The sequence below is a fragment of the Homalodisca vitripennis genome, chromosome 5 (genome assembly GCF_021130785.1).
Source record: "Homalodisca vitripennis isolate AUS2020 chromosome 5, UT_GWSS_2.1, whole genome shotgun sequence".
Classification (NCBI taxonomy): domain Eukaryota; kingdom Metazoa; phylum Arthropoda; class Insecta; order Hemiptera; family Cicadellidae; genus Homalodisca; species Homalodisca vitripennis.
In genome coordinates, this window is record NC_060211.1 from 106082995 (window position 1) to 106109616 (window position 26622).

The 26622-nt window shown below is 37.7% G+C and overlaps 1 protein-coding gene across 1 annotated transcript in view; it reads right to left on the reverse strand.

Moving 5' to 3' along the window:
* Window positions 1-26622, reverse strand: part of LOC124363571 (probable G-protein coupled receptor CG31760) — a 100304-nt gene that overhangs the window by 41057 nt on the left and 32625 nt on the right. Inside the window, exon 2 of the mRNA XM_046818826.1 lies at window positions 1846-1938. Coding sequence (XP_046674782.1) covers window positions 1846-1920 — 75 coding nt within the window. The 5' untranslated portion in view covers window positions 1921-1938. The remainder of the gene's footprint in view (window positions 1-1845; window positions 1939-26622) is intronic.

Genomic DNA, 26622 nt, shown 5'->3' on the forward strand with positions numbered 1-26622 from the left:
TTGGCTTCCACCACAGATAAAGAATCAAACATTTAGACAATAAAAACTTATAGATATATCTTTAGTGTGTGCTTCCACGTAAAAGCTAGCTAGCTGAGGAATTCTCGTATAATCATCTGACGGATGTTGACAGCAGATAGAAACATCATGTTTTACAATATACACAAGTATTTACTTCGCGTTGCAGATGAAGAAACGCTATTTTTCTGCTTACTCCACAAATAAGATGTTGAGGCTATGAGAATAAGCACGTGGCCTTAAGGTTTATTCGTAGAAAATACCTGCGGGAGGAGTACTTCAATTGTGGGGGTTTCATAAAACAATTCAAATACGTACTCTACCAAATTTGGTAGAATAACAATAGAGACCTCTAGTTTGTGCCATTCCTCTTCTTTTGATAGTGCCTTTAAAATGAAATGCCACTTGCTAGGGGTCACGTTTAAAAATTTTAATTTGCATTCAAAACACCTCATTTGGTGGTTCAAATATTTCATACATAAAAAAACTCCTCGGTTAGTCATATAAACATCCCCCAAAGTAAATAATTCCCTATTTATAAAAAAGATAATAGGGGGTGGAACTTTTAAGACACCTAGTATAATCACATAACACTTTAAGTCGACTTGATAAAATCTTTAGTTTAAACCCGATAAAGGATGTTAAGTGTCATTAAATATCCGGAAGTGATTTGATGAAGCAACTTAATCCAGAATAGTAGATTGAAATTCGTTACTACTAGGTTGTTATAGCATTAGATCAAACTTTTGTCAGGCCTTATCGTTTCATGTGCATAAACCGACGATCAAAGTATTTTCCTGATAATGGTTAACAAGACCATGCGATTTACTCTTCAGAATTCCTAATTTGTAACAACCAACATCCATAATCAAACTAATAACGTGTACACTGTGTAGAGTGTAAGTGTTGCCCACCTTTCTGTTGTCAGCTTGGCAACAATCAACAATCATAAACAATCTGAGGTATGTACACTGTGTAGAGTGTAAGTGTTGCCCACCTTTCTGTTGTCAGCTTGGCAACAATCAACAATCATAAACAATCTGAGGTATGTACACTGTGTAGAGTGTAAGTGTTGCCCACCTTTCTGTTGTCAGCTTGGCAACAATCAACAATCATAAACAATCTGAGGTATGTACACTGTGTAGAGTGTAAGTGTTGCCCACCTTTCTGTTGTCAGTTTGGCAACAATCAACAATCATAAACAATCTGAGGTATGTACACTGTGTAGAGTGTAAGTGTTCCCCACCTTTCTGTTGTCAGCTTGGCAACAATCAACAATCATAAACAATCTGAGGTATGTACACCGTGTAGAGTGTAAGTGTTGCCCACCTTTCTGTTGTCAGCTTGCAACACTCAACAATCATAAACAATCTGAGGTATGTACACTGTGTAGAGTGTGAGTGTTCCCCACCTGCCTGTTGTCAGTTTGGCAACAATTAACAATCATAAACAATCTGAGGAATGTACACTGTATAGAGTGTGAGTGTTGCCCACCTTTCTGTTGTCAGCTTGGCAACAACCAACATCCATAATCAATCTAATAATGTGTACACTGTGTAGAGTTTAAGTGTTGCCCACCTTTCTGTTGTCAGCTTGCAACACTCAACAATCATAAACAATCTGAGGTATGTACACTGTGTAGAGTGTGAGTGTTCCCCACCTGCCTGTTGTCAGTTTGGCAACAATTAACAATCATAAACAATCTGAGGAATGTACACTGTATAGAGTGTGAGTGTTGCCCACCTTTCTGTTGTCAGCTTGGCAACAACCAACATCCATAATCAATCTAATAATGTGTACACTGTGTAGAGTTTAAGTGTTGCCCACCTTTCTGTTGTCAGCTTGCAGGACAGACAGCGAGGCCAGCAAGCCTAGTAGCACGGAGCTGCCCCACCAGCCCATCACGGCCCCTCATTGATCCTGTAACACAACATAACTTACTGTACGAGTCGTTTATCACAAAAGCATTCTAACGATAAATTAAGCCTCAAAATTAAATTAAATTGTAAATGGGTTTGGCTAGATTTTTCATAAAAACTATTAGTACAACTCAATAAAAATGCATCTGGCGTTATAATACACCCCTTCTAGAATCTCCCGAAACAAAATGAATATTTTTTGTAGAATAGGTTACACTAAAACTTAAAGAGTATTGTAATATACCGTTAATGTATAGTTAAAGCTATGTAGGAACAATAAGATGAGATGCTTTATATGTAAGATATAAGATAAAATTATTATGACCACGTAAAGTCCCGAGTCATTTAATCCATTACATGCGCTGTCGTAGTATACGACTATTCTTCTGTAATGCATGACCTCATATTTCCTGAAATTACAAGGACTAATAATTATATGAAAATGGCTGTGCGTTAGTGCACCCTATTATTTCAGAGACTGAACATTTTCATTTCTTCTTGCCTGTTCGCTCGATATCTCGAGAATTAACTAACGAATATAAATTCTGCCTAAAGTTTCATATCTGTGCAGTCAACATCAAGTTCGATGATAGTGTATGTCTCCATGTGATATGGCTGAGCGTTAGTGCACCCTATTATTTCAGAGACTGAACATTTTCATTTCTGCTTGCCTGTTTGCTCGATATCTCGAGAACTATCTAACGAATATAAATTCTGCCTAAAGTTTCATATCTGTGCAGTCAACATCAAGTTCGATGATAGTGTATGTCTCCATGTGATATGGCTGAGCGTTAGTGCACCCTATTATTTCAGAGACTGAACATTTTCATTTCTGTTTGCCTGTTTGCTCGATATCTCGAGAACTAACTAACGAATATAAATTCTGCCTAAAGTTTCATATCTGTGCAGTCAACATCAAGTTCGATGATGGTGTATGTCTTCATGTGATATGGCTGTGCGTTAGTGCACCCTATTATTTCAGAGACTGAACATTTTCATTTCTGCTTGCCTGTTTGCTCGATATCTCGAGAACTAACTAACGAATATAAATTCTGCCTAAAGTTTCATATCTGTGCAGTCAACATCAAGTTCGATGATAGTGTATGTCTCCATGTGATATGGCTGAGCGTTAGTGCACCCTATTATTTCAGAGACTGAACATTTTCATTTCTTCTTGCCTGTTCGCTCGATATCTCGAGAATTAACTAACGAATATAAATTCTGCCTAAAGTTTCATATCTGTGCAGTCAACATCAAGTTCGATGATAGTGTATGTCTCCATGTGATATGGCTGAGCGTTAGTGCACCCTATTATTTCAGAGACTGAACATTTTCATTTCTGCTTGCCTGTTTGCTCGATATCTCGAGAACTAACTAACGAATATAAATTCTGCCTAAAGTTTCATATCTGTGCAGTCAACATCAAGTTCGATGATAGTGTATGTCTCCATGTGATATGGCTGAGCGTTAGTGCACCCTATTATTTCAGAGACTGAACATTTTCATTTCTGCTTGCCTGTTTGCTCGATATCTCGAGAACTAACTAACGAATATAAATTCTGCCTAAAGTTTCATATCTGTGCAGTCAACATCAAGTTCGATGATAGTGTATGTCTCCATGTGATATGGCTGAGCGTTAGTGCACCCTATTATTTCAGAGACTGAACATTTTCATTTCTTCTTGCCTGTTCGCTCGATATCTCGAGAATTAACTAACGAATATAAATTCTGCCTAAAGTTTCATATCTGTGCAGTCAACATCAAGTTCGATGATAGTGTATGTCTCCATGTGATATGGCTGAGCGTTAGTGCACCCTATTATTTCAGAGACTGAACATTTTCATTTCTGCTTGCCTGTTTGCTCGATATCTCGAGAACTAACTAACGAATATAAATTCTGCCTAAAGTTTCATATCTGTGCAGTCAACATCAAGTTCGATGATGGTGTATGTCTCCATGTGCTATGGGTGAGCGTTAGTGAACATTTATAAATTGTATTATTGGTCTTATGGGCAACCATGTGTACTAGCAACGAAAAAATCGTAGAATAAAACACTTGTACATATAACATTTATAATCATATAACATTTTAACATGTGACAGTAGACAACATAGTTACAATGACAACAGTGGCATAGTCTAACTGTCCACATGATATCCGAGAAAGATTTTAGACATTAAGTTTTTCATGAAACTTCGTTTCGACATAGAGTTCGATGATAGTGCTTGTGGTTTGGCTGGGATTTTACTGGCGTAACATGGGATTTGGCTGAGCGTCAATGAAGCCTTTCACGCAGTAGGCTGGCACAATTTCTCTTCGGTTAGCCTTGAAGGTGTATATATGTTTTGCTTTATGATTGTCTGTCTGTCCGCATAAAATCTCGAGACCGAAATGAGCTATATCATTGAAATGCAGCGAAACCTGTCACGTGACATGTGGTCTGGCGTATACCTACCTCGTCAATAATGATTAAAGGTTTGTTTCTTCCATTGTGATATAATTATAAATTAAAGTAGCCTATAGATACAAATGAACTAAAAGCTAGAGTATGAAATATGGAGAAGTAACCTAAATAAACCGTAAGGTGAGTACTTATTTTAAGTTTCTGTTTGCTAAACATGAAAGAAAGTATGTAAATAGTATGTGCTATATAAACCAGACGAATAGACTATGGTTGTGAGTTTGAAGGAAGTGAAGTCGTTTCAATCTTAAAAGTCTCCACTTGCTGTGAGGTCTTGTAGGAGTGTATTATATATATGAAATGAAATGAAAGAAAGTTTATTTTCATTATAATTACAATACTATTACAATTAGTATTAATATATAAATTGATAATTAATATATGTACAATAAATCACTAAAAGTATTATACATAGCGTTTGGAAATTAGCCTACATGGGCAAGCAGCCTGTGCGTAGGCTAGAGTCGTATTTTTAATACCTAGTATGTATATACAAACTTATATCCCAGGAATGTAGCACTGATATATCTCCACCCAAAGCTACTGCAGTCTCTATTAAATACAATGTTCATCGCCATCAGTGTATTCCAGTACCTGTCAACAGGTTACTTTTCAAGTTTACAGCCGAAGGTGAGAATGAAGGGGGAGATAATGTAGTATTCAGTAATCAGTAATATATATATATACTTTTATATATATAAAAGTTTTATAAGACTAAGTCAGAATGTCAAAATGTTGATAGATTGGACTCATTCACCATTTAAAATAAAGGGAATAACGAGTTAATTTTGATAAATTTATAAAAATGCAAATACATTTCTTTTCAGTAGCTACTGGTATTATATAAATTATGTAAATAGTCGTACAAAATTCTCTTGAACCCTTGTGTTGTGTTGGTTTCCAAAATTTTAATTAGAGGTTGTGTAGTGTATCAGTATGTCCAAAGCATGAGAGCTGAGTTATTTTATGGATTGCTTACACGCGGTCACACCTTTGTACTTAAAAAATACAAGGTACTTTGGAATAATATTATGTTACACCGAATGCTACTGTATGCGTTTGGCGAAACTGTCTAAAATTATATAAATTTAGATAACGGTTATTACTCGTACATTCTAGAATGAACTTTAGAAATTATGCATGATAATTATTGTATGTAAACTAATTCTAGTTCTACAATAACTTTTGTATCATAAATATTGATTTCAGATTTGGAATTCTATGAAACAATCATCTATGTAATAAAGATGAATCGCTTAGCTAAGCACTAATCTCGAGAACGATTAGTCCAATTCGACAAGCTACTATATTTGTTAATTCTATTTGAAACACTGATTTATTACTCAACAAGCTTAAAAAGAATTAGTGCAGTAGTACTTACTGATGGTTCATTATTAGTTACTGATGGTATAGTGTGTCACAATAACGGTGTGACTTTAATAGCACAGTAATTTATCGTTTGCTGTACAGTAGTATGTCACCGATGGTACATTTTTAGTTACTGATGATAAAAATGTGTCACTGATGGTACATTAATGCGTCAATTATCGTCCAAGAATGTATGTTCACTGTTTGTAAGGCAGTGTGTCACTGTTGGCACACCATTAGTTACTGATGGTATAATAGCGTATCACTTATAGTACAATAATGTGTCACTGATGGTACATTGTTAGTTACTGATGGTAAAGTAGTGCCTCAGTGATGAACCAGTAGTGTGTTACCGATGGTACACAAACAGTGCAGTAATGTGTCACTGATGGTACATCATTATTAGTTACTGATGGTATGTTAGTATGCCACTGACTGTAAAGTAGTAAGTCACAAATGGTACATGGTTAGTTACAGCTGGTATAATAGTGTGTCACTGATGGTACACTAACACAATACACTGATAGTTCAGTTTATGCCGTTGATAGAAAATAACATTTAAAGAAACATGGCGCGGAATCGGTTCAGTCCTACACAGGACGTGGAACTTCCCTCGGGAGCTCGACTGTAAGGGTTTACAAATACAAAAGCGAATCCAAGATTCTGGATCGGATGGAGTTATTTTGTATGACTACTACTAACCATTACTTTTACTTTTAGCATTTCATCATCTTAATGCATATTAAAACCTGACAGGAGAAGTAAATATTTTCACCTTAAAAATTTAGATGGGGAAATGCATTTTCATTCTGCCCTGATTGTGGATGTCGGTGATTCAATAATTCTAACAGTGTTTATTGCACGATGGATACTGCATTGAAAGCTCTGGAGACCAGCGAAAATGCAACACAGACAACCGAAGTATGGATGGTCCCCTAAGAGTTAATAAATATCAAACAACCTCCATGTTCTAGGGGACGTGTTGACTTGGCTCTCCTTGGAAGTAACTATGGAAACCACTAATTAAGCGCATACGTGAAAATTGATCAGCACAGTTTCAGCCGCAGAGAACTGTTCCTTTTGTTTTTATTTCATACTTCTTTGTAATTACACCATATACAATTAAAAATAGAAAAAATACATTTCAAATATGAATTAAAAATTATTATATATACAAAATGGTATTTTGTTTCCTTCGTAAACAATGCACTACCCCCTCCCTCCCTCCTCTACCAAAGCGAGAATCACGACAATGCCTCGCACGTTCCATTGAAATGCAGATTGTTCATCGGAAAGCAGCAATGAAAAGTGGGATGTATTTGCGAGGAATGAGGCAGCTGTCTGTGCTAGTGCGTCAGCCGGTTGCAGGATGTTGTATGGCAGTTTCCATGGCAACGATGACGTATCGCGTACGCCTTCTGCATTCAAACAATAGCGGCAAACAGGTGTTTAGAGCTCAGCTCAGATATTCAAGTTTCTAGGTCAAGTTTTGAACATTTGGATCTGAAATCTTCCATTGATAACAGTATTTCGATTTTTCTGCAAGCGTACCTTATTAAATTAAAGCTTATCTTTATAGAAACAAATTGTTTTAAATTTAGTTGCTGTGGCTAATTTTCCAATACAGAATATATAACATGTAAGACTTCAAAATTTAACTGTATGCAAAGAAGAGAATATCGCGCTCGGTTATAAGTACACAACTTTTTTCCACAACTAATTTCCATGTCATTGATGATAAATTAGTGTGTCACTGATGGTATAATAGTCACAGTATAATACGTGTCGTGGCACAACATAATTTCAACTTAAGTTCCAGTTAAGTATCAAACTCTTCATTACAACTCGTCAAACTACAAGAAGAATAATGTGTCACGCACGATTATGCAATTCTCTCTGTGATTTTAATGTATGTATTCCAAATATCCAAGAAAGCAAGCGAATTTTCTCTCCCAAAACATTGGCTAATTTACTAAATTAGCCATCCAATTATGTAGAATATGAGTGATATGCCAATTAGCCAAAAATATTGGCAAGCCTTGAATACCTCTAACAAGCAGTGACATCGCGTGTTCCGTGTTTACGTGCGATGTCAGAACAAGTTTGAAGTCAGAGCTGACTCAGCCTGCTTGAGATTAGCTACTCTTGATTGTTGTTTACAGTATTTGTTGGATACCTTCCAATTGAATAGGAACTGCTGACAGATCCTTTACGTTATAAAAATCGTAATATTTGTAATACAACGGCTTAAGGAACGATATTTACTTATCGTGTAGATAGTCGCTATTATACAACTGTGTTGTTACCAGTATCATGGCTGTTTTTGTTACTGTTACAGTCAATTCTCATGAAATGTATGTGTAAAAATATTTTAATTTTATAATAAGTTTTTCCTGAAAAAAAGTTTTTGGAAAACGCCAACACTTTTCAGAAATTGTTTTTGGTTTAATTTTAATTTTCTTACAGCTGATTTTGAAACTGAAAATCTGCCACAAGAAGTAATACCTTGGAAAACCAAGTCTTTCATTAGAAAACACACCATTCACCGTTTTATCAACTTTTCGCAATCTTTCTTTTACAACCCATGAGTACTTAGTGAGCACATTAGTACTGTATATATTTAGGATTTAACAATTGCACAACATTAAACTCACGTATATGGTAAATATATGCTCAAAAAATGATACAGATAAAGCAAGAAACGCAGTCTTTGTTTAGATATTCTATATAAACTATTGCCTGACAGTCTACCATGTTAAATACGCAAATATAATATTTTTAAAAATGTAATTTTAAATTTTATAGAAACAATTATTGTCTTGTAAACATGATACATATTATTTAACGATATAAATGGAAGCAACTCTTGGCTTACGAGCATTAGTAAGTTAATCCAGATTTTTAAATTGCAGTTTTAAAGGGAACTAATTTTGGATCTTGTGAGAATAGATTTGGATGTGTCTCAGCCAAGTCTGATGACCTTATCCTATATTTTATATTGAGCTGTACAACTGATATTTATTTACGGAACGCTAAAGTGTGTAGCTGAGCGCCTTAACTGCCAACTGACGTAATTGCCAAATATAACAATATTCAGAGTGTTGTAATAATCTTGTTAATATTATAACGTTCAGTGCACGGGTCGTTTACCACCGTCTAAGGTGTAATAGTCCTTTTAATAGTTCAAAGTTCAGTGGGTGAAGTTTCCTTCTCACTAGCTAAACATATTATGAGTATTGAGATGCTCTAAATATGTTTTAGTATTTCAAAAGTTAAAGGTGTGCTTGAATATTAGAGAATGTGGGAATCTCGTACTGTAATTCTAAAATAGGGTTGAAAACTTCGGGAAATGGTGGGTTGGACAAAAATTCCAAAGTAACGGATTGTTAAAAATTTTGTGTTAAGCTCCAGAGAAACGTTACACAGTATAAAGATTTATCGAAATAATAAACATTGTCCAAATTCAGTGTTTAAGAAGTAAAGGTATTTGATGTATTAAAATACAAAAATATTTAAAAAGTATGACATTTGTCATGACTTAGTTGCGTGTAAAATTGTCAATAGTTAAACATGAATATTACAGATTAATAATTTTCTAAAATATGCCCCCGTACTTTGCAATACAAGTACACAATATAATAAAGAATTATGAATCATATTATATGGTGAAGTAAATTATGGTACATTTTTATGGAAATGCTTTTAAGTACTGTAGAAAACGAATTAGCTAAAAATTCCATTCTAATTATATTACTTATTATATATCAACAGTTGATTGTTAAAACAATTAGCTGTGAACTTTTGTGGCCATTAATTATTCATATTTGTAATTTTAATTTTATTCTTAACTTGTTGTATGCTGTTTGAAACAATATGCTATTCTGACTGCAACTGTTTTATCTATCAGTTGTTTATGTTTAATTTTTTTTATGAAACTAAATTTATGTATTTTTCTGTAATTGGCTGAGAGCCTATCACTGAAGGACTGAAAAAAATTAATTTTCTGTTTATCTGCCTCTCTGTCCGCACGTATCTCAAATGTTGTATGAAGCTTCATTTTTATATAGGCAGTTCTAAGTTACAGATGGCGTATGTCACTCCATGGGATTTGGCTGAGTGCTGGCAAATATTTTTACATTGACCATATGGATAACCATGATGGCAATGAGAGGATAGCAGAATAAATAAATGTATAAACAAATTGAGTAAAATCATATTACAATCTCATATAACGCAAGTATCTTGTTTAGTTGTAGATTAAAATGATAAAGTAGGTAGTAGAGTTGAAAGTTAATGTTAAGTCTGCGAAAAGAATTGATTTCAGCGTATTCTACCTTCCATAGCTCCTACCTTAATGAGCACAATTGTAAATATACCATGTGGTAAGATAACTTTAGAAAGATATAGACTTTGAATTTTGCATTTCTACATAAACATGAATGAGTTCTATGATAGTTCTGGTCGAAACATGGATTTGGCTGAGCTTAGTTGAGACTTATCACTCAGTATGTTGACACAGTATTTCTTTTGTCAGGCGGGGGATGTAACAATTTCTTTTTCTCTAAGGCAGTATGTTTGTCTATCACTACCCGCAGGACTTATCGAGAATAAAATGAGCTCTAGTTTGGAATTTTTCATGGAAATTACGCAACTCATGGCGTGACATTCAGTCTTGTACTTAGAAGTACACGGAAATTAAAAAGTAGATTCGACATAGAAACAGGTACATTAAAAGCCAATGTTTTAGGTAAACGTGGAATTAAAAATAACAACATTTAAGGAGGTTCGAATGCAAGATCTACAACTTTCGATATAGAAACGGGTCCATAAAAGCCAACCTGTTTTAGGTAAACGTGGCATTTAAAAATTATAAAATTCAACAGGGTTTGATAATGCATATCTTCGTAATGTTGATTATGTCATTTTTTATAGATAACTATTATACCTCATTAGGTTATTACTTAACTCTGCTTTATTCTATTTAATAATACAAAAGTAAACATGTCAAATTAAATAATAAATACCAATATTTGTTTACAAGCTCAAGAAATGAAATATTTGAAAATCCCTGTGATAAACTCTGTTATATACTATCGTAACTAACCAGTTAAAATTTCATCAGGAGCCGAGATAATTGACCTCAAAGTTTTAAATACACAGCTTGTGAGAAATCACGACTGAAAAAACCTTCGACTTAACAAGATGAACATGATGCGGGATCAGTAATTCCCTGCACTGTATACTGGGTTGTCTGCACTTCCTGATGTTCAAAGTGATCTTCTATATGTACACAAGTGGCCTAGCCTTCCTATTTTTTATGGTCACTTGTGACTTTTTGGGCTTTCCGAAATTGCAATTTTTCATTGCTGCAACCAGATGCTTCCCAGGTAACAGTCCTAGCTCCTCCATTATTTTAAACCTGGTTATTAGGTCGTTATTCATTTTGAATATTCCAAATAAACTATAAATTTTATTACAGTCAGCTTTACAACTCATTTTGGTATAAGAGACTAAATTAAATTTGGTTTTTGAGTCTTCCATTCCATACGCTTTTCCTAAAGCTGAGGATCCGCCAAATCCCTAATTATTGGCTCTATTCCAAGTATCATGTCTTGAGCAATGTTGGTTGTGATCATAGACAGTTTCATCCAACAAACTTTAATTGTACCTACACCTTGTACCTTCCTTAGACAAAAATTGGATGCAGCGCTTTGGATAACGATGTTGTTAGTAGTTTTTAGTAAAAATAGGAAGAAAAAAACACACAAAAGGGGAGGTTTTAAATAATAGTAAAGAATAGCCAAAACAACATTGTAAAACATTTAATTCTCGTTTGGACTCGTTAATACATGTTATGATCAATATTTTGGTTTAAATTTCATAACATCTGACATTGAATATCCAAAACCGACTCCTAATTAGGCCTGCTTGTTTTCGTTACGTGCAGGAAATTGCCGGTAATAAGGGTTGGCTGGGGAAGGTGGACTCTGGCGGCGAACGTGCACTAAGCATACCGTCAGAATACGTCCTTAATAAGGGACAAATTGTGCCACGTGGCCAGCTTTCATCCTAAATTTGTTATTGCTCATGGAGATCCTAACTGCACGCTCTCAGCCACTACTGCGATCTTAAAAAGTCGCTCATAACTTTCCATATTTGCAGTAAAGTTGTTATAGTTTATTTTAGTTTATTCATATATAGTAAATATCATACAGTTTTATCCCCTTAATTAAAAAATTAGGATTTATATTAGCATCCATATAGTTACAATAAGGTGAATGTTAATATAATTTGTATTACAACTGACTTGTATTACTCATTCATCCCCGTATTCACTTATATGTAAGACATTGCGAATTTTTATGGCACGGTTTGTTTTTGTACTCGTACATCGTGCTCTCTTTCAGAATAAAATTTCTAATTTTATTTCATAAAAATAATTAAGATATTTAATTTAACAGTATCGGTAATTGAAGCATCACAAAATCTTCAAACATATTTTGTATCAAAAATATCTAATTTTATATTTTTGTAAGGGAAGGGAGTGTAGAGATCCAATGGAATTCATCTTTCACACCCAGAAGTTATCGCTTAGCGGGAGTTTCTACCTTCTATCCCTCTGGGATTCCTCCCCTGATATGGTGAGGCGATCAACCTGCCAGTTCATCACAGCCTCCATGATTTGTAGACGTGGACAACCGACAACCGACTCTCACTCCTGTATCTCGTGTAACAGCCTACTAATACTAGATCTATATAACATACCTCGACGACTCTACTGAAATCTTTGTATTTAAAATTAAAGATTGCTTTCAGAGAAATTAAAAAATAGTTTTAATTCTCTGTTGGTCGCTCAAGGAGATCTTAAATAGTGAGTTGACTACTTCCAATGAAGATTTCGTCAAAGAAAAATTGTTAACCTTCAATCTTCTGGACTCGTTTCAAACTTCAGGGTATTTCTTCCCATTAAGCAATTATTTGCAGACAAGGATAGTTATAATACGCCAGCTCATGGCATGGAGACAATATTCTTAGAAGCAAACAACAATTAACAAATATTTCATTCTTATTTCCATAAATTACGTAATAATTCAATTTTATAATCCCATACCACAAGTAACAAACTATTTATTATACTAATTTTAAAATGCTCACAAAAAAACTACAATGGACGGAATGGACTTGTTATGCTGCACGAGTATTTTGTTCAAAGTTCGAGTTCAAAGTGGAAATACAGTAATGAGTTGTCCTGCAGCTTCGTGGAGATCCCCAGGATACACTGTGTCTGGTAACTGTCAACTGTTTGGTTAGGGTTTGGGTGTAATAGATCCCGACCTTTCCTTTGGTGATCTTGTTCATAACCCTTTTTGTTTAAAATTGTTGACCCTTTTACTCTTTTTGAAGAGCACACACCGTTCGTACCCGTAATTAGGGCCATTATCACGTATAATAGATATTGGAATAAGCGTGTAAAATTGTTAATTACAGTTTTCTTTAGCTGTATGTTGACGGATGATGTTAAATATATATATATATATATTAGAACATTTTTATTATGTTCTTATAGCCCTATTTATATGTTGTAATTTCCTGAAATATATATATATATATATATATAATGAAATATACATAATAACTTAGCGCCTTAAAATAGTGAGGTGTTTACCAGCTGTGAAACTGTTACAGTATTATTTATGTTGTGTGGCTCATACAATACTACTAGGTACATCTTTAACTAGTCGTCAAACACCGCAACTTGCCTTAAAATAGTCTCGTAATTGCAGTTAATAGTGTGCAGGTGCTTTGAAACCTTTTATCTTTTGCAGCGCCGCTTGGTGGTGAGCTACATCAATGGGCTTATCATATAAACCTTGTCCGTGGAAAAATACGTATACATACACATTTTTATAATAGTCGGTCTAATAGTTTGCGATTCTATAAAGGACATACACACAAACATTCATTTATATATACAGTTAACCTTGACATTCTAACGTAACGAGACAAATTTTTAGGTCGTTTTAAAAAGTCAGAATAAGATTCCTCTAAAAAGATTTCCTATAAATGTATGTAACATATACATTTTTGTTCATTCCTCTCTTTTAGAAAAAAAGGACGCAACCTTTCAAGTATCTGAAAAATTAATTAAATTTTTTTAGTCCTTGTAATCTGGATAGGTGGACGGCAAGAAGTATTTGAAATATTAAACCTAAGTCTACGATTGCCCCAAAATTTCAAAACTACCCAAACTGAAAGTTGCTTTCATTTTATTGACAGATACTAATAATTGACTGGTAATGCTGAGCCATTGTTAATATTTCCAAATATATTTCATACATTATGATCGTAATAAATAACTGAAAGTGAGTTGTTCCACGTGAGTTGTGTACGAAAGTACCCGCTTGCCCGCTCCTGTGTACACCTATAGCACAGAGGTTCAGTGAAGCAGACCACAAGTCCGTTAGAACGCGCGTCTGATGTCATGTGATGGCGGACATAGAGTTTATCTTTCCTGCCCATTGAACATTCGCCTGTTAACAAAGGTCAGCAGTTTGTGGCTCAGCAAATTTATTGGGCATGTGATGTGAATCAGCAAGGCGCTCATTGTGAATATATTTTCGCACCTTATCCAGCACCTCAGATTTGCTTCTTATATCACGCAAGTGGATTTCCATTGATTTTTAAATGCTGTGGAGTTTAAAATTTAAAATATTGCAATATACTGCTGCGTCATCAGAGGTAATACGAATGAAAACCGAACAAAATAAACTCATAAACATCTGACGTCGTTTATTTTTATGTATACAAGATGAAGATATCTTTAAAATCATTTGTTTGTATGGGCATTGTAATAGATCCATTGTGGTAACTGGAACTAGAGTTTTATATAAACAAACTGTACCAGTATAAAAAAATTATAAATTATTACAAAATTCAATTAATTGTGATTAATGTTAGTTTGAATTAACCTCCTGAGAAGGATTAGTTATGATATTTGCAGGCCTAATAATCTTTAGTGGGTGGGATAGATTAATTGGTTTAAAAATGTGTTTCGAGTACAATCTTAAAACCTTCAAGAGTAATAAATTAGATAAATAGTTATAACCATAGAAGCGTCAAGTGTTTTGTTAGCATCTATTAACAGGCCACTTTTATACTAACATGCTAAGTATTAACAAACGGGTTTCGGCAGTTTTATAACTAAGATATATTTTAAATAATTAACTAACATCTGACAATTTATAATCCTTTATAAAAATAAAATGTACAATACTGTACGAGGCGTTAAAGATGTGCTTCAGGTTATAAAAATTCAAGTTTAAAATTACGATACATGTATCGTTAATAAAGATAAAAGGATAAAATTATACTATCGTGCATCATGTGTACCAGTCTGGTACAATACTTTCATATAAAAACCTATTTTTTCTTCACTGTGTGGAAATGGAATTGTAGGCTGAAAGAAAACATTTTAGAGTGGTAGAGCTTTCTTCATAAAAAATCGACAGCTAGGAGCCATTGTACAGTCCCCCCGGGGTAGTTGCGGCAGCTTAGAGAAGTGATTACCAGCGGTGAAACTGTTACAGTATTATTTATGTTGTATGGACCGTACAATACTACTAGGTACATCTTTAACTAATCGTCCAACACTACAACTTGCTATTGTACAGTCCCCCCGGGGTAGTTGCGGCAGCTTAGAGAAGTGTTTACCAGCGGTGAAACTGTTACAGTATTATTTATGTTGTATGGACCGTACAATACTACTAGGTACATTTTTAACTAATCGTCCAACACTACAACTTGCTATTGTACAGTCCCCCCGGGGTAGTTGCGGCAGCTTAGAGAAGTGTTTACTAGCGGTGAAACTGTTACAATATTATTTATGTTGTATGGACCGTACACTACTACTAGGTACATCTTTAACTAATCGTCCAACACCACAATTTGCTATTGTACAGCCCCCCGGGTAGTTGCGGCAGCTTCGAGAAGTGTTTACTAGCGGTGAAACTGTTACAATATTATTTATGTTGTATGGACCGTACAATACTATTAAGTACATCTTTAACTAATCGTCCAACACCACAACGCCGTTGTACAGTCTCCCCGGGGTAGTTGCGGCAGCTCAGTGAGGTGTTTACCAGTGGTGAAACTGTTACAGTATTATTTATGTTGTATGGACCGTACAATACTACTAGGTACATCTTTAACTAATCGTCCAACACTACAACTTGCTATTGTACAGTCCCCCCGGGATAGTTGCGGCAGCTCAGTGAGGTGTTCACCAGCGGTGAAACTGTTACAGTATTATTTATGTTGTATGGACCGTACAATACTACTAGGTACATCTTTAACTAATCGTCCAACACTACAACTTGCTATTGTACAGTCCCCCCGGGATAGTTGCGGCAGCTCAGTGAGGTGTTCACCAGCGGTGAAACTGTTACAGTATTATTTATGTTGTATGGACCGTACAATACTACTAGGTACATCTTTAACTAATCGTCCAACACCACAATTTGCTATTGTACAGCCCCCCGGGGTAGTTGCGGCAGCTTCGAGAAGTGTTTACTAGCGGTGAAACTGTTACAGTATTATTTATGTTGTATGGACCGTACAATACTACTAGGTACATCTTTAACTAATCGTCCAACACCACAACTTGCTATTGTACAGTCCCTACCGGGTACTTGCGGCAGCTCAGTGAGGTGTTTACCAGTGGTGAAACTGTTACAATATTATTTATGTTGTATGGACCGTACACTACTACTAGGTACATCTTTAACTAATCGTCCAACACCACAACTTGCTATTGTACAGTCCCCCCGGGTAGTTGCGGCAGCTGAGTGAGGTGTTTACCAGCGGTGAAACTGTTACAGTATTATTTATGTTGTGTGGACCGTACAATACTACTAGGTACATCTTTAACTAATCGTCCAACACCACAATTTGCTATTGTACAGCCCCCCGGGTAGTTGCGGCAGCTCAGTGAGGTGTTTACCAGCGGTGAATCTGTTACAGTATTATTTATGTTGTATGGACCGTACAATACTACTAGGTACATCTTTAACTAATCGTCCAACACTACAACTTGCTATTGTACAGTCCCCCCCGGGATAGTTGCGGCAGCTCAGTGAGGTGTTTACCAGCGGTGAATCTGTTACAGTATTATTTATGTTGTATGGACCGTACAATACTACTAGGTACATCTTTAACTAATCGTCCAACACTACAACTTGCTATTGTACAGTCCCCCCCCGGGATAGTTACGGCAGCTCAGTGAGGTGTTTACCAGCGGTGAATCTGTTACAGTATTATTTATGTTGTATGGACCGTACAATACTACTAGGTACATCTTTAACTAATCGTCCAACACCACAATTTGCTATTGTACAGCCCCCCGGGGTAGTTGCGGCAGCTTCGAGAAGTGTTTACTAGCGGTGAAACTGTTACAATATTATTTATGTTGTATGGACCGTACACTACTACTAGGTACATCTTTAACTAATCGTCCAACACCACAATTTGCTATTGTACAGCCCCCCGGGGTAGTTGCGGCAGCTCAGTGAGGTGTTTACCAGTGGTGAAACTGTTACAGTATTATTTATGTTGTATGGGCCATACAATACTATTAAGTACATCTTTAACTAATCGTCCAACACCACAACGCCGTTGTACAGTCTCCCCGGGGTAGTTGCGGCAGCTCAGTGAGGTGTTTACCAGTGGTGAAACTGTTACAGTATTATTTATGTTGTGTGGACCGTACAATACTACTAGGTACATCTTTAACTAATCGTCCACACCACAATTTGCTATTGTACAGCCCCCCGGGTAGTTGCGGCAGCTCAGTGAGGTGTTTACCAGCGGTGAATCTGTTACAGTATTATTTATGTTGTATGGACCGTACAATACTACTAGGTACATCTCTAACTAATCGTCCAACACTACAACTTGCTATTGTACAGTCCCCCCCGGGATAGTTGCGGCAGCTCAGTGAGGTGTTTACCAGCGGTGAATCTGTTACAGTATTATTTATGTTGTATGGACCGTACAATACTACTAGGTACATCTTTAACTAATCGTCCAACACTACAACTTGCTATTGTACAGTCCCCCCCGGGATAGTTACGGCAGCTCAGTGAGGTGTTTACCAGCGGTGAATCTGTTACAGTATTATTTATGTTGTATGGACCGTACAATACTACTAGGTACATCTTTAACTAATCGTCCAACACCACAATTTGCTATTGTACAGTCCCCCGGGGTACTTGCGGCAGCTCAGTGAGGTGTTCACCAGCGGTGAAACTGTTACAGTATTATTTATGTTGTATGGACCGTACAATACTACTAGGTACATCTTTAACTAATCGTCCAACACCACACTTTGCTATTGTACAGCCCCCCGGGTAGTTGCGGCAGCTTAGAGAAGTGTTTACTAGCGGTGAAACTGTTACAGTATTATTTATGTTGTATGGGCCGTACAATACTAATAACTACATCTTTAACTAATCGTCCAACACCACAACGCCGTTGTACAGTCTCCCCGGGGTAGTTGCGGCAGCTCAGTGAGGTGTTTACCAGTGGTGAATCTGTTACAGTATTATTTATGTTGTATGGACCGTACAATACTACTAGGTACATCTTTAACTAATCGTCCAACACTACAACTTGCTATTGTACAGTCCCCCCCGGGATAGTTGCGGCAGCTCAGTGAGGTGTTTACCAGCGGTGAATCTGTTACAGTATTATTTATGTTGTATGGACCGTACAATACTACTAGGTACATCTCTAACTAATCGTCCAACACTACAACTTGCTATTGTACAGTCCCCCCCGGGATAGTTGCGGCAGCTCAGTGAGGTGTTTACCAGCGGTGAAACTGTTACAGTATTATTTATGTTGTATGGACCGTACAATACTACTAGGTACATCTTTAACTAATCGTCCAACACTACAACTTGCTATTGTACAGTCCCCCCCGGGATAGTTGCGGCAGCTTCAGTGAGGTGTTTACCAGTGGTGAAACTGTTACAATATTATTTATGTTGTATGGACCGTACACTACTACTAGGTACATCTTTAACTAATCGTCCAACACCACAATTTGCTATTGTACAGCCCCCCGGGGTAGTTGCGGCAGCTCAGTGAGGTGTTTACCAGTGGTGAAACTGTTACAGTATTATTTATGTTGTATGGGCCATACAATACTATTAAGTACATCTTTAACTAATCGTCCAACACCACAACGCCGTTGTACAGTCTCCCCGGGGTAGTTGCGGCAGCTCAGTGAGGTGTTTACCAGTGGTGAAACTGTTACAGTATTATTTATGTTGTATGGACCGTACAATACTACTAGGTACATCTCTAACTAATCGTCCAACACTACAACTTGCTATTGTACAGTCCCCCCCGGGATAGTTGCGGCAGCTCAGTGAGGTGTTTACCAGCGGTGAATCTGTTACAGTATTATTTATGTTGTATGGACCGTACAATACTACTAGGTACATCTTTAACTAATCGTCCAACACTACAACTTGCTATTGTACAGTCCCCCCCGGGATAGTTACGGCAGCTCAGTGAGGTGTTTACCAGCGGTGAATCTGTTACAGTATTATTTATGTTGTATGGACCGTACAATACTACTAGGTACATCTTTAACTAATCGTCCAACACCACAATTTGCTATTGTACAGTCCCCCCGGGGTACTTGCGGCAGCTCAGTGAGGTGTTCACCAGCGGTGAAACTGTTACAGTATTATTTATGTTGTATGGACCGTACAATACTACTAGGTACATCTTTAACTAATCGTCCAACACCACACTTTGCTATTGTACAGCCCCCCGGGGTAGTTGCGGCAGCTTAGAGAAGTGTTTACTAGCGGTGAAACTGTTACAGTATTATTTATGTTGTATGGGCCGTACAATACTAATAAGTACATCTTTAACTAATCGTCCAACACCACAACGCCGTTGTACAGTCTCCCCGGGGTAGTTGCGGCAGCTCAGTGAGGTGTTTACCAGTGGTGAATCTGTTACAGTATTATTTATGTTGTATGGACCGTACAATACTACTAGGTACATCTTTAACTAATCGTCCAACACTACAACTTGCTATTGTACAGTCCCCCCCGGGATAGTTGCGGCAGCTCAGTGAGGTGTTTACCAGCGGTGAATCTGTTACAGTATTATTTATGTTGTATGGACCGTACAATACTACTAGGTACATCTCTAACTAATCGTCCAACACTACAACTTGCTATTGTACAGTCCCCCCCGGGATAGTTGCGGCAGCTCAGTGAGGTGTTTACCAGCGGTGAATCTGTTACAGTATTATTTATGTTGTATGGACCGTACAATACTACTAGGTACATCTCTAACTAATCGTCCAACACTACAACTTGCTATTGTACAGTCCCCCCCGGGATAGTTGCGGCAGCTCAGTGAGGTGTTTACCAGTGGTGAAACTGTTACAGTATTATTTATGTTGTATGGACCGTACAATACTACTAGGTACATCTCTAACTAATCGTCCAACACCACAATTTGCTATAGTACAGCCCCCCGGGGTAGTTGCGGCAGCTCAGTGAGGTGTTTACCAGCGGTGAATCTGTTACAGTATTATTTATGTTGTATGGACCGTACAATACTACTAGGTACATCTCTAACTAATCGTCCAACACTACAACTTGCTATTGTACAGTCCCCCCCGGGATAGTTGCGGCAGCTTCGAGAAGTGTTTACTAGCGGTGAAACTGTTACAATATTATTTATGTTGTATGGACCGTACACTACTACTAGGTACATCTTTAACTAATCGTCCAACACTACAACTTGCTATTGTACAGTCCCCCCGGGTACTTGCGGCAGCTCAGTGAGGTGTTTACCAGTGGTGAAACTGTTACAATATTATTTATGTTGTATGGACCGTACACTACTACTAGGTACATCTTTAACTAATCGTCCAACACCACAATTTGCTATTGTACAGCCCCCCGGGGTAGTTGCGGCAGCTCAGTGAGGTGTTTACCAGTGGTGAAACTGTTACAGTATTATTTATGTTGTATGGGCCATACAATACTATTAAGTACATCTTTAACTAATCGTCCAACACCACAACGCCGTTGTACAGTCTCCCCGGGGTAGTTGCGGCAGCTCAGTGAGGTGTTTACCAGTGGTGAAACTGTTACAGTATTATTTATGTTGTATGGACCGTACAATACTACTAGGTACATCTTTAACTAATTGTCCAACACTACAACTTGCTATTGTACAGTCCCCCCGGGATAGTTGCGGCAGCTCAGTGAGGTGTTTACCAGCGGTGAATCTGTTACAGTATTATTTATGTTGTATGGACCGTACAATACTACTAGGTACATCTTTAACTAATCGTCCAACACTACAACTTGCTATTGTACAGTCCCCCCCGGGATAGTTGCGGCAGCTCAGTGAGGTGTTTACCAGCGGTGAATCTGTTACAGTATTATTTATGTTGTATGGACCGTACAATACTACTAGGTACATCTTTAACTAATCGTCCAACACTACAACTTGCTATTGTACAGTCCCCCCCGGGATAGTTGCGGCAGCTCAGTGAGGTGTTTACCAGCGGTGAATCTGTTACAGTATTATTTATGTTGTATGGACCGTACAATACTACTAGGTACATCTCTAACTAATCGTCCAACACTACAACTTGCTATTGTACAGTCCCCCCGGGATAGTTGCGGCAGCTCAGTGAGGTGTTTACCAGCGGTGAATCTGTTACAGTATTATTTATGTTGTATGGACCGTACAATACTACTAGGTACATCTTTAACTAATCGTCCAACACTACAACTTGCTATTGTACAGTCCCCCCGGGATAGTTGCGGCAGCTCAGTGAGGTGTTTACCAGCGGTGAAACTGTTACAGTATTATTTATGTTGTATGGACCGTACAATACTACTAGGTACATCTTTAACTAATCGTCCAACACCACAACTTGCTATTGTACAGTCCCCCGGGTAGTTGCGGCAGCTCAGTGAGGTGTTTACCAGCGGTGAAACTGTTACAGTATTATTTATGTTGTATGGACCGTACAATACTACTAGGTACATCTCTAACTAATCGTCCAACACCACAACTTGCTATTGTACAGTCCCCCCGGGTAGTTGCGGCAGCTCAGTGAGGTGTTTACCAGCGGTGAAACTGTTACAGTATTATTTATGTTGTATGGACCGTACAATACTACTAGGTACATCTTTAACTAATCGTCCAACACTACAACTTGCTATTGTACAGTCCCCCGGGTAGTTGCGGCAGCTCAGTGAGGTGTTTACCAGTGGTGAAACTGTTACAGTATTATTTATGTTGTATGGACCGTACAATACTACTAGGTACATCTTTAACTAATCGTCCAACACCACAATTTGCTATTGTACAGCCCCCCGGGGTAGTTGCGGCAGCTCAGTGAGGTGTTTACCAGTGGTGAAACTGTTACAGTATTATTTATGTTGTATGGACCGTACAATACTATTAGGTACATCTTTAACTAATCGTCCAACACCACAACTTGCTATTGTACAGTCCCCCCGGGTAGTTGCGGCAGCTCAGTGAGGTGTTTACCAGCGGTGAAACTGTTACAGTATTATTTATGTTGTATGGACCGTACAATACTACTAGGTACATCTTTAACTAATCGTCCAACACTACAACTTGCTATTGTACAGTCCCCCCGGGTAGTTGCGGCAGCTGAGAGAGGTGTGTACCAGCGGTGAAACTGTTACAGTATTATTTATGTTGTGTGGACCGTACAATACTACTAGGTACATCTTTAACTAATCGTCCAACACCACAATTTGCTATTGTACAGCCCCCCGGGTAGTTGCGGCAGCTCAGTGAGGTGTTTACCAGCGGTGAATCTGTTACAGTATTATTTATGTTGTATGGACCGTACAATACTACTAGGTACATCTCTAACTAATCGTCCAACACTACAACTTGCTATTGTACAGTCCCCCCCGGGATAGTTGCGGCAGCTCAGTGAGGTGTTTACCAGCGGTGAATCTGTTACAGTATTATTTATGTTGTATGGACCGTACAATACTACTAGGTACATCTTTAACTAATCGTCCAACACTACAACTTGCTATTGTACAGTCCCCCCCGGGATAGTTACGGCAGCTCAGTGAGGTGTTTACCAGCGGTGAATCTGTTACAGTATTATTTATGTTGTATGGACCGTACAATACTACTAGGTACATCTTTAACTAATCGTCCAACACCACAATTTGCTATTGTACAGTCCCCCGGGGTACTTGCGGCAGCTCAGTGAGGTGTTCACCAGCGGTGAAACTGTTACAGTATTATTTATGTTGTATGGACCGTACAATACTACTAGGTACATCTTTAACTAATCGTCCAACACCACAATTTGCTATTGTACAGCCCCCGGGAGTAGTTGCGGCAGCTTCTAGAAGTGTTTACTAGCGGTGAAACTGTTACAGTATTATTTATGTTGTATGGGCCGTACAATACTAATAAGTACATCTTTAACTAATCCTCCAACACCACAACGCTATTGTACAGTCTCCCCGGGGTAGTTGCGGCAGCTCAGTGAGGTGTTTACCAGTGGTGAAACTGTTACAGTATTATTTATGTTGTATGGACCGTACAATACTACTAGGTACATCTTTAACTAATTGTCCAACACTACAACTTGCTATTGTACAGTCCCCCCCGGGATAGTTGCGGCAGCTCAGTGAGGTGTTTACCAGCGGTGAATCTGTTACAGTATTATTTATGTTGTATGGACCGTACAATACTACTAGGTACATCTTTAACTAATCGTCCAACACTACAACTTGCTATTGTACAGTCCCCCCCGGGATAGTTGCGGCAGCTCAGTGAGGTGTTTACCAGCGGTGAATCTGTTACAGTATTATTTATGTTGTATGGACCGTACAATACTACTAGGTACATCTTTAACTAATCGTCCAACACTACAACTTGCTATTGTACAGTCCCCCCCGGGATAGTTGCGGCAGCTCAGTGAGGTGTTTACCAGCGGTGAATCTGTTACAGTATTATTTATGTTGTATGGACCGTACAATACTACTAGGTACATCTCTAACTAATCGTCCAACACTACAACTTGCTATTGTACAGTCCCCCCCGGGATAGTTGCGGCAGCTCAGTGAGGTGTTTACCAGTGGTGAAACTGTTACAGTATTATTTATGTTGTATGGACCGTACAATACTACTAGGTACATCTCTAACTAATCGTCCAACACCACAATTTGCTATTGTACAGCCCCCCGGGGTAGTTGCGGCAGCTTCGAGAAGTGTTTACTAGCGGTGAAACTGTTACAATATTATTTATGTTGTATGGACCGTACACTACTACTAGGTACATCTTTAACTAATCGTCCAACACTACAACTTGCTATTGTACAGTCCCTACCGGGTACTTGCGGCAGCTCAGTGAGGTGTTTACCAGTGGTGAAACTGTTACAATATTATTTATGTTGTATGGACCGTACACTACTACTAGGTACATCTTTAACTAATCGTCCAACACCACAACTTGCTATTGTACAGTCCCTACCGGGTACTTGCGGCAGCTCAGTGAGGTGTTTACTAGCGGTGAAACTGTTACAGTATTATTTATGTTGTATGGACCGTACAATACTACTAGGTACATCTTTAACTAATCGTCCAACACTACAACTTGCTATTGTACAGTCCCCCCCGGGATAGTTGCGGCAGCTAAGTGAGGTGTTTACCAGCGGTGAAACTGTTACAGTATTATTTATGTTGTATGGACCGTACAATACTACTAGGTACATCTTTAACTAATCGTCCAACACCACAACTCGCTATTGTACAGTCCCCCCGGGTAGTTGCGGCAGCTGAGTGAGGTGTTTACCAGCGGTGAAACTGTTACAGTATTATTTATGTTGTGTGGCTCATACAATACTACTAGGTACATCTTTAACTAATCGTCCAACACTACAACTTGCTATTGTCTCTCTGGGCCTGTTATGACTTACTTGCATGAAGCTTCATCTCTGTATAGGAAAAATTTAGATCGATGATGGTGCATGTGATTTGGCCGAGATTAGTGAACATTTTTATATTGATTTCAGGGTGGCAACAAGTTAACCGCGAAATAAATAATCTAGTACTATCTTAAAATTTTAACTTGTGACATAATATAACACTTATAAGTATAGATTTGAACTTTTGCATGTACCTCAGCAAAGAAGAATACTGTGTGTGTTGTCTTTATGTCATGATTATTACTAATGAAGGTAGCATGACAAAATTCGCGGAAAACGATTAAAGAGCGGAGTGTCTGAATAAGGCAAATAGCAATGTAAACTCAATGTATCGACAAATACTCCAAATTTAAATCTAATTAATTTTAAATTCTTTCCACGAAAGTTTGGAAGTAGACATTAAAAAATTCAAGTGGCATTCGTGATAAGTTATAAAAGAAACATTTACAACGCTCTTAAAAAAACAATAGAATAATATTACATGAAAACAGCTGACCAACAATCAGCAACTAAATCAGGTGTTTTAAATGAAGAAAAACTAATAAACAAACTATCAAAACATTGTTGAGCAAGTCTATGTTTTGAACGTGATTGTCACTGTTTGAATGTTCTGTTCTTCACTTTGTTCTCCTGTTAGTTTTTCCTGTTAATTTAAATTTCTTTTATTACTTCTTGTACGATATGAACCGTTTTACTTTTGAAGAGTATGCTGATATTCACTTTGTGTACGGACTTGTTGGAGGCAATGCCAGATTAGCTAGCAGATTGTACAGAGAGCGCTTTCCAGATAGGCTGCACCCAGTTCATAGCGTCTTCAGTGCCGTTCATATTCGTCTTAGGGAAACTGGACATTTGAAACATAATGTTGTAGAACGGGTAACATCCGTACGGACTGTTGATTTTGAAGAAGAGGTTTTATTATTCGTAGAAGAAAACCCCTCCACCAGCGTTCGCGCTATTGCTCATAATTTGGATGTATGCAAAAGTTCTGTGTGGAAAGTGTTAAATGAAGAACGTTTGTGCCCTTACAGACATCAGAAAGTACAAGCCTTAGAACCTGCAGATTTTCCTCTCAGGGTAGACTGCTCTCGTTGGTTCCTTCACAAATTAGTTGATGAACCCTATTTTTTAAGGTATGTTCTCTTTACTGACGAAGCGTCATTTACCCGAGATGGTATATTTAATAGCCGAAACAGCCATTTATGGGCTGAAGAGAACCCTCATGAAATTGTGCAACGTAAGTTTCAGCACAAATTTTCTGTCAATATCTGGGCTGGAATAGTAGACGGATATTTGATTGGGCCACACATTATACCAAACAGACTGAACGGACCTACTTATGAAGTTTTTTTGAGGGAAATCTTACCTGAGCTGTTGGAACATGTTCCTATTGAAACTAGACAAAGAATGTGGTTCCAACACGATGGAGCACCGGCCCACTTTTCCCTGATTGCTAGACAACATTTGAATGAAGTGTATGGAGATCGTTGGATTGGACGTGGAGGTCCCGTCTCTTGGCCTCCACGGTTACCTGACCTCACACCCATTGATTTTTACTTGTGGGGACACATGAAGCAATTAGTGTATACCACCCCCATACAGAATGAAATGGATCTAGTAGCTAGAGTTGTTGAGGCTGCTGCATTTATTCAAGATAGTAATCCTTTTGAAGGGGTGAGAGAATCGTGCTTATGACGCTTCAGAATCTGCAACGAGTTACAAGGACGCCACTTTGAGCAACGATTATGAAAGTTTTACAGTAATGTAATCATTGATTTCTTAATAAAAAATATCATATTCAATAACATTTTTCAAACA